At 48.5% G+C, this 17,019-nt stretch overlaps 1 protein-coding gene across 1 annotated transcript; it reads left to right on the plus strand.

Moving 5' to 3' along the window:
* The first annotated feature begins 5,329 nt into the window (after positions 1-5,329).
* On the plus strand, positions 5,330-7,680 carry LOC109783960 (ninja-family protein 3). Its single transcript, XM_020342569.4, has 2 exons — positions 5,330-6,246; positions 7,024-7,680. The coding sequence occupies exons 1-2, from the start codon at positions 5,745-5,747 to the stop codon at positions 7,452-7,454; spliced, it is 933 nt and encodes a 310-aa protein (XP_020198158.1). The 5' UTR covers positions 5,330-5,744; the 3' UTR covers positions 7,455-7,680.
* The last annotated feature ends 9,339 nt before the right edge of the window (positions 7,681-17,019 follow it).

Below are 17,019 nucleotides of genomic sequence, written 5' to 3' on the forward strand. Positions count from 1 at the left end.
ACAATAGTGATCCAGGAGACGATCACTGGACAACGGTCAAAATTATCCTTAGTGTAATAAGGAAATGTTTCTCGGTTATGGAGGTGACAAAGAGTTCATCGTAAAGAGTTACGTCGAAGCTTTGACGCCGGTCTGGATGACTCTAAGTCTTGATCTAGATACATATTGAAAGTGGGAGCAATTAGCTAGAGTAGCTCCGTGCAGAGTATTGTAGACATAGAAATTTGCAAAATACATACGGATATGAATGTTGCAGACCCGTAGACTAAAATTTCTCTCACAGGCAAAAACATGATCATACCTTATTAGTCTTGGGTGTTAATCACATAGCAATGTGAACTAGATTATTGACTCTAGTAAACCTTTTGAGTGTTGGTCACATGGCGATGTGAACTATGGGTGTTAATCACATAAAGATGTGGACTATTGATGTTAAATCACATGGCAATGTGAACTAGATTATTGACTCTAGTGCAAGTGGGAGACTAAAGGAAATATGCCCTAGAGGCAATAATAAAGTTGTTATTTATATTTCCTTATATCATGATTAATGTTTATTATTCATGCTAGAATTGTATTAACCGGAAACTTAGTACATGTGTGAATACATAGACAAACATAGTGTCACTAGTATGCCTCTACTTGACTAGCTCGTTAATCAAAGATGGTTAAGTTTCCTAACCATAGACATGAGTTGTCATTTGATGAACGGGATCACATCATTAGAGAATGATGTGGTTGACTTGACCCATCCGTTAGCTTAGCACTATGATCGTTTAGTTTATTGCTATTGCTTTCTTCATAACTTATACATGTTCCTATGACTATGAGATTATGCAACTCCCGAATACCGGAGGAACACTTAGTGTGATATCAAATGTCACAACGTAACTGGGTGATTATAAAGATGCTCTACAGGTGTCTCCGATGGTGTTTGTTGATTTGGCATAGATCGAGATTAGGATTTGTCACTCCGATTGTCGGAGAGGTATCTCTGGGCCCTCTCGGTAATGCACATCACTATAAGCCTTGCAAGAAATATGACTAATGAGTTAGTTACGGGATGATGCATTACGAAACGAGTAAAGAGACTTGCTGGTAACGAGATTGAACTAGGTATTGAGATACCGACGATCGAATCTCGGGCAAGTAACATACCGATGACAAAGGGAACAACGTATGTTGTTATGCGGTTTGACCGATAAAGATCTTCGTAGAATATGTGGGAACCAATATGAACATCCAGGTTCCGCTATTGGTTATTGACCGGAGATGAGTCTCGGTCATGTCTACATAGTTCTCAAACCCGTAGGGTCCGCATGCTTAACGTTCGATGACGATCGGTATTATGAGTTTATGTGTTTTGATGTACCGAAGGTTGTTCGGAGTCACGGATGTGATCACGAACATGACGAGGAGTCTCGAAATGGTCGAGACATAAAGATTGTTATTTGGACCATGTTATTCGGACACCGGAAGTGTTCCAGATGGTTTCGGGTAAAACCGGGGTGCCAGAGGGGTTATCGGAACCCCCCGAGGGAATTAATGGGCCGCCATGGGCCTTAGTGGAGAGAGAGGAATCCAGCCAGGGCAGGCCGCACCCCCTTGGATTCCGAATAGGACAAGGGAAGGGGGGTGGCGCCCCCCTTTTCCTTCTCCCTCTCTCCCTCTCCTTCCTTCACCCTCTCTTCCCTTGTTGGAAACCTACTACGAATAGGATTCCTAGTAGGAATCCTACTTGGGGCGCGCCCCATGAGGGCCGGCCGGCCTCCCCCTTGCTCCTTTATATACGGGGGCACGGGGCACCCTAGAATACACAAGTTGATTGTTTAGCCGTGTGCGGTGCCCCCCTCCACAGATTTCCACCTCGGTCATATCGTTGCAGTGCTTAGGCGAAGCCCTGCGTCGGTAACTTCATCATCACCGTCATCACGCCGTCGTGCTGACGAAGCTCTCCCCCGACACTCAGCTGGATCTAGAGTTCGTGGGACGTCATCGAGCTGAACGTGTGCAGATCGCGGAGGTGCCGTACTTTCGGTACTAGGATCGGTCGGATCGTGAAGACGTACGACTGCATCAACCGCGTTATCATAATGCTTCCACTTTCGGTCTATGAGGGTACGTGGACAACACTCTCCCCTCTCGTTGCTATGCATCACCTAGATGGATCTTGCGCGTGCATAGGAATTTTTTTGAAATTACTGCGTTCCCCAACAACATCTCCAAGATCCTTGCTGTAGTTGCCAGCTCGAGGTCCACCGGCTTGAGAAAGACGATCACGTCATCCGCAAAGATCGACATGCGGTGCTCAAGTCCCACGCGCACCAGCGGGGTCAGTATGCCAGACTCTGAGGCCATCTTGAAGAGACGACACAATGGCTCCATAATAAGGATGAATAGCATCGGCGATAACGGTCCACCCTGGCGAGGTCCGCAACAGTTGTAGATCAGGGCCCCGGGCACCCCATTCACCATGATACGAGTAGTCGAAGTATAGAGGAGCCCCACAATCCATGATAGCTACCGTGCGCCAAAACCCATGCACTGAAGAACTTTGAGAAGAAAGGGCCACTGTATCATATCGAAGGCTTTTGATATGTCTAATTTCACCATCACCGCCAGCTGCTTCAAGGCGTGAAGGCGCCGAGCCGTACATTGGGCAAGCATGAAGTTATCATGAAGGAATCGCCTCTTGACGAAGGCATTCTGATGCTAGCCCATTAAGTACGGTAAATCTCCAGTAAGACGACACGCCAACACCTTGTCGAATATTTTTACCGCTCCATGCACCAAGCTTACCAAACGGTAATCCTTCAACTCCTCGGCGCCTTCCTTTTTGGGCAACAGAGCCACCAGTGCTTTATTAAGTGAGGCTAAACCTCGCATGTCCCTATGGTAAAAGGCTGAGAGGGCTTTCATGAAATCTTCCTTGATGATATTCCAGCAAGATGCATAGAATCTGGTCGTAAATCTGTCCGGCCCGGGCGCCTTGTCAAAAGGCATGGTTTTGATCACTTTGATTACTTCTTCCTCCATGAATGGCTCCTCCAAGTGATGCAAATCCAAGAAGGGTAGACTTAGCTCTTCCAAATCAATCGTATGCTGGCGACCCGTCATGGAACCAAACAGGGCCCCATAGTAGGCGTCCACAACCTCAACAATACTTTCATGACCCGAAACGACGTCGTTATTATGCCGGAGCGACATGATCACATTCTTCCGTTGCCTATGCTTAGCATGGCGATGGAAGAAATCTGTATTGGCACCCCCCTCCTTCAGGTGCAGCAGCCTTGAGCGTTGTCTTGCGATCGACCGCTGGATGGAGGAAAGTCCTAGAAGTTTCTTCTTTAGAAGCTTACGGAGCTCAAACTCCGCTCGACTCAGCTCCTTGGATTCCATGGCCACGTCAAGGCGTAGGATCAGCTCCAAAGCAATGGCGATCTACATGCGTATACTACCAATCCACTTGTCGCTCCATCTTTGTAGATGTTTTGCGGTGGCCCGCAGTTTATTGTTCAACACCATATAGGGATTGCCCTCCGATGGTATGGCGTGCCACGCCTCTTGCACCGTTTGCATGAAACCTGGGGCCTTGGGCCAGAAAGCTTCAAACTTGAAGCGCTTCCCGAATTGGAAGTCAGCATGCAAATCCACCAAAAGCGGACAGTGGTCCGAGACCGCCGAGCTCAACACCGTTAGGAAGCAAGAAGGGTATAGATCCTCCCAACAATTTGTCCCGAACACATGATCAATCCTTTCCAACGTGGCCCTGGACCGCTCATTAGACCACGTATAGCGTCTCCCGTTCAAATATATCTCCTTTAGCTCCAACCGATTAAGCTTGGATCGGAAACGGCTAATCATACGGCGGTTGACGGAATCGTTATTCTTATCCTCCGGGTTGACTAGGAGATTAAAGTCACCGGCCATCATCCACGGGCCAGCCAAAAGCTCCTGAACCTCCACCAATTCACGCATGAATTCTACCTTGGCTGCATCCTCCGAGGACGGCCCGTAAACCACCAAGCTGGTGCCCCCAAGGGCTGCACAAGGGCGGACAAAGTGTTCTCTAAGGAGGTATTATAAGCACGACTAGCCAATGGGGTTGTGCTCCCATATGGGTATTCCTCCGCATCAATAATCTCAATCCAACATCTGCAACCTCTTTGAATTCCCAAAACACGAGAATAGAAAATGTTGACAACTAGATGACATGACATGGAAATCAGGAGTCGAGCTCCACACCCCCTTTAGCCGCTGGCACTGCCGCGCAATTCCTTTGCCCTGCGCTCGCCGCCACAGTGGCAGAAGGTTAGGGCGACCCTGGACCTCAATATCTAGTCCAAGTCTCGTAGTTTTGAGTTCTTTGTCGTTGGTGTAATTGTGGCTGTGGGGGCGAAGCGAGATAATTCTTCCTGGATTTTCCCATGCGATGCCCTTTCTTGTTGTTATTAGCTTTTTCCATGACCACGGAGGGGATGTTGTTTGGCATGCTTTTGTTTTGTAGTTCCATCTTCGTATGATGAAGCCTAACACAAATATTACTCTATTGAAGAACTTGTGAGGTTTCTACCCCCCTCTTCCGTTTGGTCGGAGTTGTGATTATCTTCTAGCTCTCCTTGTTTTAGCTTCTTCTGGGTGACGGTCTTTCAAGTTTGCAACCACGACGCGTGCTGGTCTAAATCGTCAACTTCTTAACTGTCACTTCTGCAAGCTCCCCCGGTTTCAACAAGGTTGAGATGGAGGCCCAAAGACCGCAATGAGCTTTGCTCACGGCGCCCCTTCGATGGATGCAGAAAGAAAATGGTGATTTTTGTAAGGACTTGACTGCAATTTCTCAAGCTTGTAAATGAGGTTTTTGTAAGGGCTGGTTTTTTTTAGTATGAAATCTTTGACCATTTTGGAAAAACCTTTTACTTTTCTACTTTTGAGTAAAGTGTACATGCCGTTTAAGCCTTTCTGACGCGTGCATGAATTATTTACAGCCACCAACATTTACCGGAGGTGCGTATATATAGATTACAATCATACAAACAGTAGGACATAGAAAAAGGATCGAAGTATACTCTGGAGTGGACACCGCACGGGGAGTCGTGCCCTGAGAACCGGAAGCCCGAAACGTGTCAGGCAGACGCCCCTACGCGGCCTCGACACGTCACACATCCCCAAGTACCACCACTACCAACCGCGGTCCCAACCGAGCCGCGCCGAGCCGCGCGCCGCCCGATACCGGCTCGGCTTGTCGGGATCCAACACGTGTACCCGCTGTCCGACACGTGGCCGGCCTCCATGCGCTCGTAGTCCCATCCAACTAGCCCCCCCTGTTCCCGTCTCCAAACAATTTCGGTTTAATGGAGGGAGCAGTCTAACAACGAAGGAGATTAGAGCGACACGCACGCAGCGCAGGCCTCCTTCTCTTCTCCTCTCCTCTCCTCTCCATTCCCATCCACCTCCCCCCCTCTCCCCTCTCCCGCTCGAGGATCCCACGCGCGTCGGAGGGATCTGATTGCCGCCGATTGTGCTGGCTCTGCTTCCCCGGCGCTCGTCGATTGTTCGTCCGTAGGCGCTGTGATGTTCTTCCCTCTGGGTTTGGAGACCGAGAATTGCCCGGCGCGGGACGGATTCGCGGCAATGGCGAGGTGTTCCTGAGAATTTGGCCTTCTTGGAGCTTGGGGAAGGGAAGGATTGGCGTCTGCTTCGCGGCGGGGAATTGCTTGCTCTCTCTCTCGTTCTCTGTGCCGGGCATGGCGTCGAGGGACTTCTTGGGCAGGTTCGGCGGGGAGAAGGGCGCGTCGTCGGACAAGGCGGGGGGCGGCGCCGGCGAGCCGGACGAGGTGGTCGAGCTTAGCCTGGGCCTGTCCCTGGGCGGCTGCTTCGGCGCCAACTCCGGCCGGGACGCCAAGAAGCCGCGGCTGGTGCGCTCCTCCTCCCTCGCCGCCATGTGCTCGCTCCCGGGCACCAGCGACGACATCGCCGCCGCGACGCCCCCGCCGGCGCCGCTGATGCGCACCAGCTCGCTCCCCACCGAGACCGAGGAGGAGCGGTGGCGCCGGCGCGAGATGCAGAGCCTCAAGCGCCTCCAGGCCAAGCGCAAGCGCCTCGAGCGCCGCACCTCCATGAACTCCGGCAAGTCCGGCGGCAGCAGCAGCCGGGACGACGCCCAGGAGCCGCTCTACCCCAGCGCGTTCCAGCTCCGCCGCTCCGTCGTCGACCAGGGGAACGCTTCCTCAAGCATGCCGGAGCAAGGTATACACATGCTTTCACCAGCTTCCCTGCTACTCCAACTATTTGCTACAATCAGTTTGCAATTCCCACTGTTTTATTGCGCTTCCGTGCTTGAATTATTCATTCAGCTGCCTGTTAAGCTCTCGGCGATCCATGCAGGTCGGTGTCATGCCGAGCTTACCGTGGTTCTTTTGGTAGGAGATGCATGGGCAGAGGGGGGATCTAACATGTCGAGTGTTCTTTGCCATGGATCTTGCTTTGGTCTTGTGATTTACTGGGATCGATTCGTTAGAACGCTAGTTGAGCCGATGCTTCTTTTTCGCCAAATTGGCTGACAGCTGCCCGCCATGGAAATGGGGAATTCTTTTCTGCACAACCTGATGATACTTCTACGTACGCATGGGATTTGTTGTGTTCTTTTCGGGGCGTTTGTTTTGGGTGATGTCATTTCTGGGATTATTTCGAGCCGTGCTGTTGCTCCTAGGGTCTGAAGAGATGCCTTCTACGGCATGTTTCTAAGCAGTTTCTAAGCTTTTATTCACTACTACTCCCAAGTTAGTAGAAAGTTGAGTCATCTATTTTGGAACGGAGGGATTAATAGTTACGTAGCGTCAGGGTATGATTATTCAGACTAATCATTATCCGAGCAGCTACCAAATATATACGATTTGAATTGTCTACCTGAAAAACTGGAAAGCACTGACGATTAGTAAACGGAAAAGAACACATTGGGATATGCATCTTTATTGACATGTTGGAATATGAAAATGTGACATCTTCTCCTCTGCATTGGTGCAGGTAGCGGTGATGGCGCTGAGGCGAAGAGCACATCGAGCATGGAGATATCTTCTGATAATAATAACCAGAACAAATCCCTCCCGCCGCCGGCACCATCTACGGCCGGGAAGCTGCCGAACGGCATCGTCAAGGAGCAACCGCCGTTGCGGACCCTCAGGTCGCTGACGATGCGCACGACGAGCACTGGCGACCTGCGGAAGAGCATGATGGAGGACATGCCGATGGTCTCCTCCAAGGTGGACGGCCCCAACGGCAAGAAGATCGACGGCTTCCTCTACAAGTACAGGAAAGGGGAGGAGGTGAGGATAGTGTGCGTCTGCCACGGCAACTTCCTCACGCCGGCGGAGTTCGTGAAGCACGCCGGCGGCGGCGACGTCACGAATCCGCTCAGGCACATCGTCGTCAACCCCTCGCCGTCGGTCTTCTTGTAATGCCGGAATGTACCTAGGGGGAGAGATGCTCTTTTCCTCTCTTTCCTTTTTTACTCTGAATTTTTAGCTATCATTACAGTGTATTATGTTTAGCGCCCTGCCTTTCCATTGAGTGGAGAGGAGTGCAGGGCTTGCCTGAGGTGTTTACTGTAAGTTAAGGGAGTGAACTAATTTGAGAGAATTATCAGCTTCACAGTGTCCACAATGGATATGCTGCTTCAGTCGATGCGCGTGGCCTCGCGGTAACTGTAAATGTGCAAGGTTTAGGAGAGAAGTCGATTTTGCCATGTTCAGTTACCCCTTACTCTGAACGCGTATCAACTCCAACACCATCCGTTTTCACATATTCGGAAGCTATTGCGCTTTGGAGATCTCGGCCAAGTTGGTGTAACTGGTTGGTAACGAAGAGTTTTCATGAATATGTTGTGGTTTGCAAGGAACAAAAATGTACAGTACTGTAGAAATCTCCAATGTTTCTCTATTCAATGACTTCTTTTCAAGAGCTTGGACCTAGATCCACCCCCAGTTCCTCTCTTTCCCCTCTTCTTTTAGACCATGATGATGGCCATGAGGAGGCACCGATGAGAATTGTGGTGATCCATATGTCCGTTCCTTCCTACTTGAACCATTGCATGGCTTGGATCCGGTCGCCTATGCTCCCTTCCCCCCTTTGATTTTTTTGTTCAAAAGGACCCCCTGCCGAACGCTATTGACAAAAAGGACTAGCCGCGGATAAAATTGTCAAAAAGGACCCCCTCACTAGTGGCGCCAGGCGCGGCAGGCGACACGTGGCACCTGCCGCCACGTCAGGAGGCGGCGGGCCCTGCCGCCACGGCAGGAGGCGGCCGGCAAGGGTATAACGGGTTTTCCCACAGTGCGTGGCTGGGACGGAACGGGCGAGGACAGGTGGGCCCGGCCGCCACCGTGCGAGGCGGCCACTGTTGCCGGTGTCGCTCGCAGGCCGATAGGCCGTGCTGCTCGCTGGCCCAGCCTGTGGGCCATGCCGCCACTGCAGCAGGCGGCGTCCCTGTTGCTGCACGCGCGACAACGACGCAGGCGGTGCTGATTCCCGTGCTGATGGCGCAGATTTTTACGGGCGCTGATTTCCCATGGTTCCTTGTTTTGCTTTCTGCCACAAGTTTCTACAGTTGTGGTCCTGGGAATACCTCCCTGTAGGACGACCTCGTATAGTAAAACCTGTACACCCATACGACTTTAGCGAGGGTGGCAGTGCAACTATGGCCACCAGGTGGACAAAGGCACGGAAACGTTGGTCTCCAGATATTGCGAAAAATTGTTACCCTATGTACCACCAGCAGTTTGAGATACTTGATGAGACAGAAGTCACATGGAACCCGTGGACTCAGGACCAGATACAAATGGTCTTTGATGTTCGACCCATCACACCAGGCATCTTGAGTGATAGTGCATTCTGACTGACTCGCTGCAACTTATTGTTCCTGTGGTGTGTTGAGCCTTATAACCCAGAGCGTGTAATGAGACAGTTCGGTCTCTATCAAGAAATTCCACAACCTTTTTCAAGACGTATCGATGAGGAAACCCATAAGTAAGATGTGACCTCCCTAAATAGTTAGTGTCTTTTTTAATTTACTAAACTCACACTTTGTTACATAATTTACAAGTTTATACGATTAGAGGGAACACAACATTCAATGGGTACACAAGTGGGAAAATGAAGCGCTAGCAGATATAGTGCATCAACTTAGGTATATTTTATTTACATTATTTTATTACGATGATTATACGATGCATGAAGATGCTTTGCTTTCATCACAACGGTTTATGTAATTATTTAATTTTGCAGACCGTACGATGAAAGTACAGATCAAGCGTACAAGCAGTGGTACTGCATCAACGCACGTGCTAGCCTGGCCAGTCAGCCATCTACTATACCAACACATCTCACATCTCACACAGGAGGAGCAGGCGCAGAGACATATTGAGCTGCATGCAGCTTACTATCGTGACCAGATGGTAATTACTTGTAACTTTTTTAGGTCCATCATTTCATAATCATTTCATAATGATTTGAACCAAATAACATCCAAATATTGTTCAGCTTGAAAGTTGCAACGAAGTAGGGCAGATGGCTGAGGAAAGCATGCCGGCCCAGGGCCCAGCTCGCAAGTCATTCCAGAAACGTTTTCGACAATACATGGCAACAAAGTTCAGATGCGGTAGAGGCGACGGCGTTGTCACTGGAGCGTACAACATGCCGGTAGTGAGGTCAGCCAGACCGAGTGCGGCGCCGTCGTCCAGACCGAGCGAGGCGCGCACGAGCCATGGGCAGTGGGGGAGGGTCCGAGTACTAGAACGACATTGCCACGACATGACTCATCTTTGCCACTGCATCGCTCTTCTTCGGTGCAGCTTCGTCAGGGGCAGACATCTCAGGACCATGGCACGGGCTTGGATTCGATGCCCGAGCAGACTCTTTCTCCTAACCCAATATGCGTACACAGGATATGACGCATACACCCAAGGTGAGGGATCTCAGTTGTATCTCTCCACGCGAGGGATCTCCATGCCCGAGGAGACTCATGTACCAAATTTAAACCAGTACGACGTACAATGGCCAGACAGTACAGGCAAGGGATCTGATCAGGTAGTCATGTTTACATTTTAATGCATTTACAGTGATATCATATATTATCCTCTAACAGTTTGTTTACAATGTTTCTATGTGCAGGCCATACCTGATGTTATTGGGGCGATGAGGACACCCAACGTGGCCTCAACACAGGCGTCCGGGGAGCATCACGTGATCATGGCAACACGGTTGCATCATTAGTTACAGAGTTCTTCGGAGGGGACGTTATTGGCCCATCTTTTATCCCCGCGGAGTCACAACCATACGCCTACAATTACGCTTCAGGTTCGCAACAAGGATTCCCGACTCCACCACCTACGCAGGAGTCGCAGACACGTGAAGCCGAACTGGAGTACGGTCGCGGTCTTCGTGTAACTCGGCCACCTAATCGCTTGTCGCTTTTCCGGTCGTAAGGAAAGGCCAGGTGGTCGTCGTAAACTAGGGTGATTCATCTATCCACGTGCGCGACCCATTGTATCTACATATGTCAGTATCAGACTTTTCGATTTAAACATCTATGTATGCTGAAATAAAAATGCACCAGTCAGGAACAATTTTTCCCGCCTATATCTCCCGCCATACTATCCCGCTTCACTCTTCGGCTTATGTTAGGCCCAAATGATTTTTTTTTAAATTTGGCTGATGAATACTGTGCAACCATTGCCCATCTTAGACAATGAAAAAAAAATATTTTCGCGCAACCCTTTCCCCTTATTATCCCGCCAATGCTTTCCCTCCATATGTTCCCGCCACCTGTTTCCCGCCAACCCCTTCCCACCATATCTTCCCGCCACCCGTTTCCCGCCAACCCCTTCCCACCATATGTTCTCGCCAACCCTTTCCCGCCATACCGCAGTCGTTCTTTCCCGCCATTTTCTCCTCTCTACCTATAAAACCCCCCTTCAGACGGAGGTGGATAAGCATTCGAGTGTAGTGTAGTCGAGATGTCCCATTATCCTTTCGATTGTAGTTTTCACCCTGGGATGAGCAGGACTCTTCTGAGGCTAGCTACCGATTTCAGGATGGACAATAGGATAGTTCCATGGGACGAACTCACCGGTAGTGACACCATAATGAATGAGTTAGCTCACGAATTACGTAGGTCTGGGTGGCCTGAAAGGACCTATGAGGAGGTACGTAAAGAACTTCTTAGGTTGCATGCAAGGTGGAAGAAGGTAGTGGAGCCGAAGAGTGAAACTTTCAGAAGGACTGCAGAAAAGCATCCATTTTTATGGACTGAGGAGAGCGAGGACGAAGATGATATCTTCATGCCGCCGCTTCCGGGTTCTGCATCGTCAAAGGGCAAGAGTTCTGCATCGTCCAAGGGAAAGAGTACTGCATCCTCGAAGGGCAAGAGTTCTGCATCGTCCAAGGGTAAGAGTTCTGCATCCTCAAAGGGCAAGAGTTCTGCATCGACGGAGGATGACGATGATGCCTTCATGTAGTTTTTAAGCTGTATTCCAGTTCTACCGTTTAATTCAGATGTACTTGCATTATTAGTTTGTACTCTCTTATTGTAGGGCATTATGTTCTATCTTAATTTCATTTTGTAGTTGTTGCACGATGTTCGATGGTTAGTGGAGGGAAAGAAAACGCCACTACTTTATTCTAAAACTATATATTTTTTCCATCACGACACGGTACAACTGAAAATAAGATACATTGTAGAATTGAAATAAAGCTACATTGAACTACTGAAATAAAGCTACATTAAACTGCAGAATTAAAGATACAAATGATTGCGAAATTTAAAATACTACCACGGGAATCTACTGAGTCCAGCGTGGATATTTTCCTTTTCCATCGCCAGCTTCTTCTGCTGCCTTGGCCTGACGAGCCCTTTCTTTCTTTCTCTGCCTCTCCGCCTCACGAGCCTCCTTTCGCTGTCGTTCCTGCTCCTCCATGCGACGAGCCTCTTCCCTGTTTTTCTTTCCTAAATCCTAAAAAAGGTGTTGCTCCGCATAGTATTCTTTTAACTCTCTCTCTTGCTCTGCTTTCTCCCTAGCTTCCGCCTTCTCGCGTCGCTCTTCCGCATAGAAACTATTCCACGCACGGTGACTTCTTTCACGAATCTCAGTCACTGCCCAAGCCGGCATCTCCGTGTCAATCCAACGATAGTACATGCACAGAGGCGGAGGAGACTACAACAAGAAACAAGAATGTTATTAAAGAATCTATCAAAATACCAACAATATCTATTCGTGATGGTTAAAGCATACCGGAGGCTTGTCGTACTCTGAAATAGCTACGGGTGGATCTTCCTCATAATTGGCGCACATGAAAAACTTCATGCCCAACCAATCTGAAAAATCCGTAACCTCCTTCACCTTGCAAAGATCGCCACACCAACACCGCATGACTGCCACCCCCGGAGGCAAACTTGCATTCTTCATTTTCCTCGGCCTAATGCTTTGATCCGAGCAAGGCAAACTCATACCGACTGAAAAAATGTGTTACACACTTTGCGCAGTGGCGATTACGAGGATGGCTGGACGAGAGCCTCGGTGTCTCCATTTATAGACTCAGACGATAAATGATGGCGAGAAAATAAACGCGAACAGACGAAATTAGGCGGGAAATTTTAGGATCCCTGTAGTGTCGGCACAACAGGTTCCCGCAGCGAGTGACTGATTACCGCAGTGCCATCGCATCTGCTCAAGCAATAGCCAGAGCAATTCTCGCAGTGCCGTCGCATCCTATGAGGCAAAAGTAGCAAAATCAGGACTGATTCCCGGGCGAAAGAACCAAAAGCAGCCATCAACGTCCATATTCCCGCGCGTGGGAATCACCGCCATCAGCGTCCTGTCGCGCCTGGGAATCAGGGTCGTCAGTGTGGTCGCTGTCACGCCAGAGAGGCCGCCTGGAGTAGTGGCGGTGTGGCCCACCGTCTGGGCCCGCAAGCAGCAGGTTTTGTCGGCCCGCGAGCGACATGCGCAGCGCCCGCCGCCTCACATGGTGGCGGCATGGCCCACCTGGCCTCGCCCGTTACGTCGCGGCTGCTGCGCTGTGCATAACCCGTTACAACCCGCGCGGCCGCCTCCTGCTGTGGCGGCAGGGCCCGCCGCCTCCTGGCTTGGTGGCAGGTGCCACGTGTCGCCTGCCGCGCCTGCCACCACTAGTGAGGGGGTCCTTTTTGGCAATGTTTTCGACATGTGGTCTTTTTTGGCAATTCTGTTGGCCAGGGGGTCCTTTTGGACAAAAAATCCCCCCCTCCTCATGTCCTCACAAACAAACTCCTTGTAATCTACCGCGTTTTGGGGATCTTGACCAAATTGGTATAACTGGTAAACGGTAATGAAGAGTTTTCATGAATTTATGTTGTGTTTTGCAAGGACAAAATGCACAGTAGTAGCAATCTGTCATTTGCTTTGTGCTCTCTCTTCTTCCTTATGCTCCTCCATCGCTCCCTTTCCTTTCTTGTCCCGTAGAGGGGCGGAGTGGGTTTCCCTTGAGGGACTAATGTGTTTGCCAGCACACACAAGAAGTAAGTCCCTGAGGAGTTAAGAGAAGTGTGCTAGAGTTATAGAGGAGATTGTTATTTGTGTGGGAGATGACCCCTAAAATGGAATCGAAGAGCAATTGTTTCGTTGAGTCGTAAGAGAAACAATTGACTGGTGCGAGAAGAATAAAGTCATTGTGAATACAGAGTTGTTTTCTAGTTTCATTTTTCTCTATTTAGTGAGAGGGCAAACTGTACTATGGGGGGGGGGGGTCCAAATGTAGTTGAGATTTAGGTCTTCGATGTGTGCTCAATCATAAACCTATTTCTTCGAGTGAAGACAAGAGAAATCTCTTCATGATAAGTGATTTTTCTCTGAGTCCGAGAAAAAGTTCTTCGGGACTTAGAGAAAAAAATCACTAACAGTTGAATCGGCTTGACTTGTTACTAAAGTAAGTCACCACGTGAATTTGAAATCCGACCTTAATGCCACATGTCGGTTGGCCATTAGGTGGCGTGTGTCCCTATTGGTCATTTCACACCTCGGGATAGCTCCAAAATAAATAGCCGCCGACCTCATCTTGCAACAGTTGATTGCGTTGTTTGATTTGACAAGAGTTTGTCTGAGCAACCCACTCTTTGAGACAATTGAGAAATGAAGGAAATATGCCCTAGAGGCAATAATAAAATTGTTATTTTATATTTCCTTATTCATGATGAAGGTTTATTATTCATGCTAGAATTGTATTGATCGGAAACTTAAATACATGTGTGAATACATAAACAAGTACCGTGTCCCTAGTAAGCCTCTACTAGACTAGCTCGTTGATCAAAGATGGTTAAGGTTTCATAACCATGGACATGTGTTGTCATTTGATAACGAGATCACATCATTAGGAGAATGATATGATGGACAAGACCCATCCGTTAGCTTAGCATATTGATCGTTCGGTTTATTGCTATTGCTTTCTTCATGTCAAATACATATTCCTTCGACTATGAGATTATGCAACTCCCGGATACCGTAGGAATACCTTGTGTGCTATCAAACGTCACAACGTAACTGGGTGATCGCTCTAGTATCTCCGAAGGTGTTTGTTGAGTTGGCATAGATCGAGATTAGGATTTGTCACTCCGAGTATCGGAGATGTGTCTCTGGGCCCTCTCGGTAATACACATCATAAGAAGCCCTGCAAGAAAAGTGACTAATGAGTTAGTTGCATGATGATGTATTATGGAACGAGTAAAGAGACTTGCCGGTAACGAGATTGAAGTAGGTATGAAGATGCCGACGATCGAATCTCGGGCAAGTAACATACCGATGGACAAAGGGAATTACGTATGTTGTCATAACGGTTCGACCGATAAAGATCTTCTTAGAATATGTATGAGCCAATATGGGCATCCAGGTTCCGCTATTGTTTATTGACCGGAGAGGTGTCTCGGTCATGTCTACATAGTTCTCGAACCTGTAGGGTCCGCACGCTTAATGTTCGTTGACGATATAATGTTATATGAGTTATATGATTTGGTGACCGAATGTTGTTCGGAGTCCCGGATGAGATCATGGACATGATGAGGAGTATCGAAATGGTCGAGAGGTAAAGATTGATATATAGGACGATGGTATTCGGACACCGTAAGGGTTTTGGGATGCACCGGATAGCCATCAGGTCACCGAAAGGGGTTCCGGACACCCCCGGTACCGGTAGGTGTTATGGGCCTAATGGAATAAGGGGGGGGGACAGACCAGCCCCTGGTGCGCCCCTTCTTTGGACAACAGGCCCTAAGGGAAGGAAAGGAGGGAGGGCTAGCCCCTCCTGCCTTTTCCTCTCATGGGAGAAAGGAAAGGGGGGGGGGGCGCCACCCTCCCCTCCCTTTCCCCCGCACCTATATAAGGCAGGGGGCACGGCTTGGGAGGGACTCCAAGTAGGATTCCTCCTACTTGGGCACCTCCTTTGGCTGCTCCCCCTCCCTCCCACCTATATATATATATATATATATATATATATATATATATATATATGTAGGGGGGCGCCTAGCACAAACAAACAGACAATTGCCTAGCCGTGTGTGGCGCCCCCCTCCACCGTTTATACCCCCGGTCATATTTTCGTAGTGCTTAGGCGAAGCCCTGCGGAGATCACTTCACCATCACCGTCACGACGCCATCGTGCCGCCGGAACTCATCCACTACCTCGCCGTCTTGCTGGATCAAGAAGGCGGAGGACGTCACCGAGCTGAACATGTGCAGAACGCGGAGGTGTCGTACGTTCGGTACTTGATCGGGTGGAGCGCGAAGAAGTTCGACTACATCAACCGCGTCGTTAAACGCTTCCGCTTACGGTCTACGAGGGTACGTAGACACACTCTCCCCCCTCATTGCTATGCATCTCCATGAATAAATCTTGCGTGTGCGTAGAATTTTTTTTGTTTTCCATGCAACGATTCCCAACAAGAAAATCCTAGAGAGAAAACCCTTGAGCCTAAAATATGTGAAGTGATTGAGCATTGTGGAGAACTAGATTGAAAAGCTTGTGCCTATTACTCTTTTGGACTGCATATCCACTAGACAGTTAGGTGTCGGTCCGAGCAACCAAGAGTCATTGTGGTTTTCCAAGGACAAGTATGTGAAAGTTTGGAGACTTCCTTGAAGAATCTACCAAAAGTAAATCAATCTGAGTTTGAGGAACTTCAGGTCGAGGAGAATAGGGCAGATAGAGATGTTCTCCCGTGTTGAATCACAAGTCCCTCTAACCAGAAGTAGCACTTTGGCATAAGTGTGAACTGGTCGAACAAATTACTTGTCACCATTGAGCACCACTGATTTCGTCTCTACTTGCATTGCTTTTAGTATTTTTCCTCTCTTTGTATTTTCCTTTGACTCCGAGTTTCCCCTCGGTGTCCAGTTCTTCGCAACTGATATGCATTCATCTCTTTGATATTCATCATGTTTACTCTAGAGTTATATCTTGCAACTCCCGTATGCTTGTACATTTGCTAGTTTCATTTTACTCTAGTAAAATATGTCTCTATCATCACTACTATTAGTTTTATCTCAGTAGTTCTGCTTAGTTTTCTCACTAAGCCTGTTAATGTTGTAATTTAATAGGTGCATTGTTTCTACCTTAGTTAATTATTCCGTTGTGCTTCTTCGAGAGAATTCATTTCTTCCGAAGAATTTTTAAAATCTCCTACTCATCCCCCTCGGGTCAATTTCTGATCCTACAGTAAGCTTATAGTTGGATCAGATATCGACCAAAAGGGGGGTTGAATGGGAGATTCAACAAATACATTGAAAAAACAAGTTTTGAAGTAAAACAGTGTATGCAGAACAATTACTAAACATAATAGAGAGTAGGCAAAAACTGGACGGGGAGATAATATAGAGAAACAACTAGAAAAACAAAGGTAAATCTAAGTAGTTGTGCATACGAGGGTAAAGATAACATAGGCATCAGAATGACTAAGTTCTCATAAATGTCTCCGTAACATCCATAGAGAAAACACCGCAG

The sequence above is a fragment of the Aegilops tauschii genome, chromosome 2 (assembly GCF_002575655.3).
Source record: "Aegilops tauschii subsp. strangulata cultivar AL8/78 chromosome 2, Aet v6.0, whole genome shotgun sequence".
Classification (NCBI taxonomy): Eukaryota; Viridiplantae; Streptophyta; class Magnoliopsida; order Poales; family Poaceae; genus Aegilops; species Aegilops tauschii.

Coding starts and splice junctions, on each gene's coding strand:
- LOC109783960 (XM_020342569.4), top strand. CDS start 5,745: ATGGCGTCGAGGGACTTCTTGGGCAGGTTCGGCGGGGAGAAGGGCGCG. Junction 6,247..7,023: donor CTCAAGCATGCCGGAGCAAG/GTATACACATGC, acceptor GCATTGGTGCAG/GTAGCGGTGATGGCGCTGAG.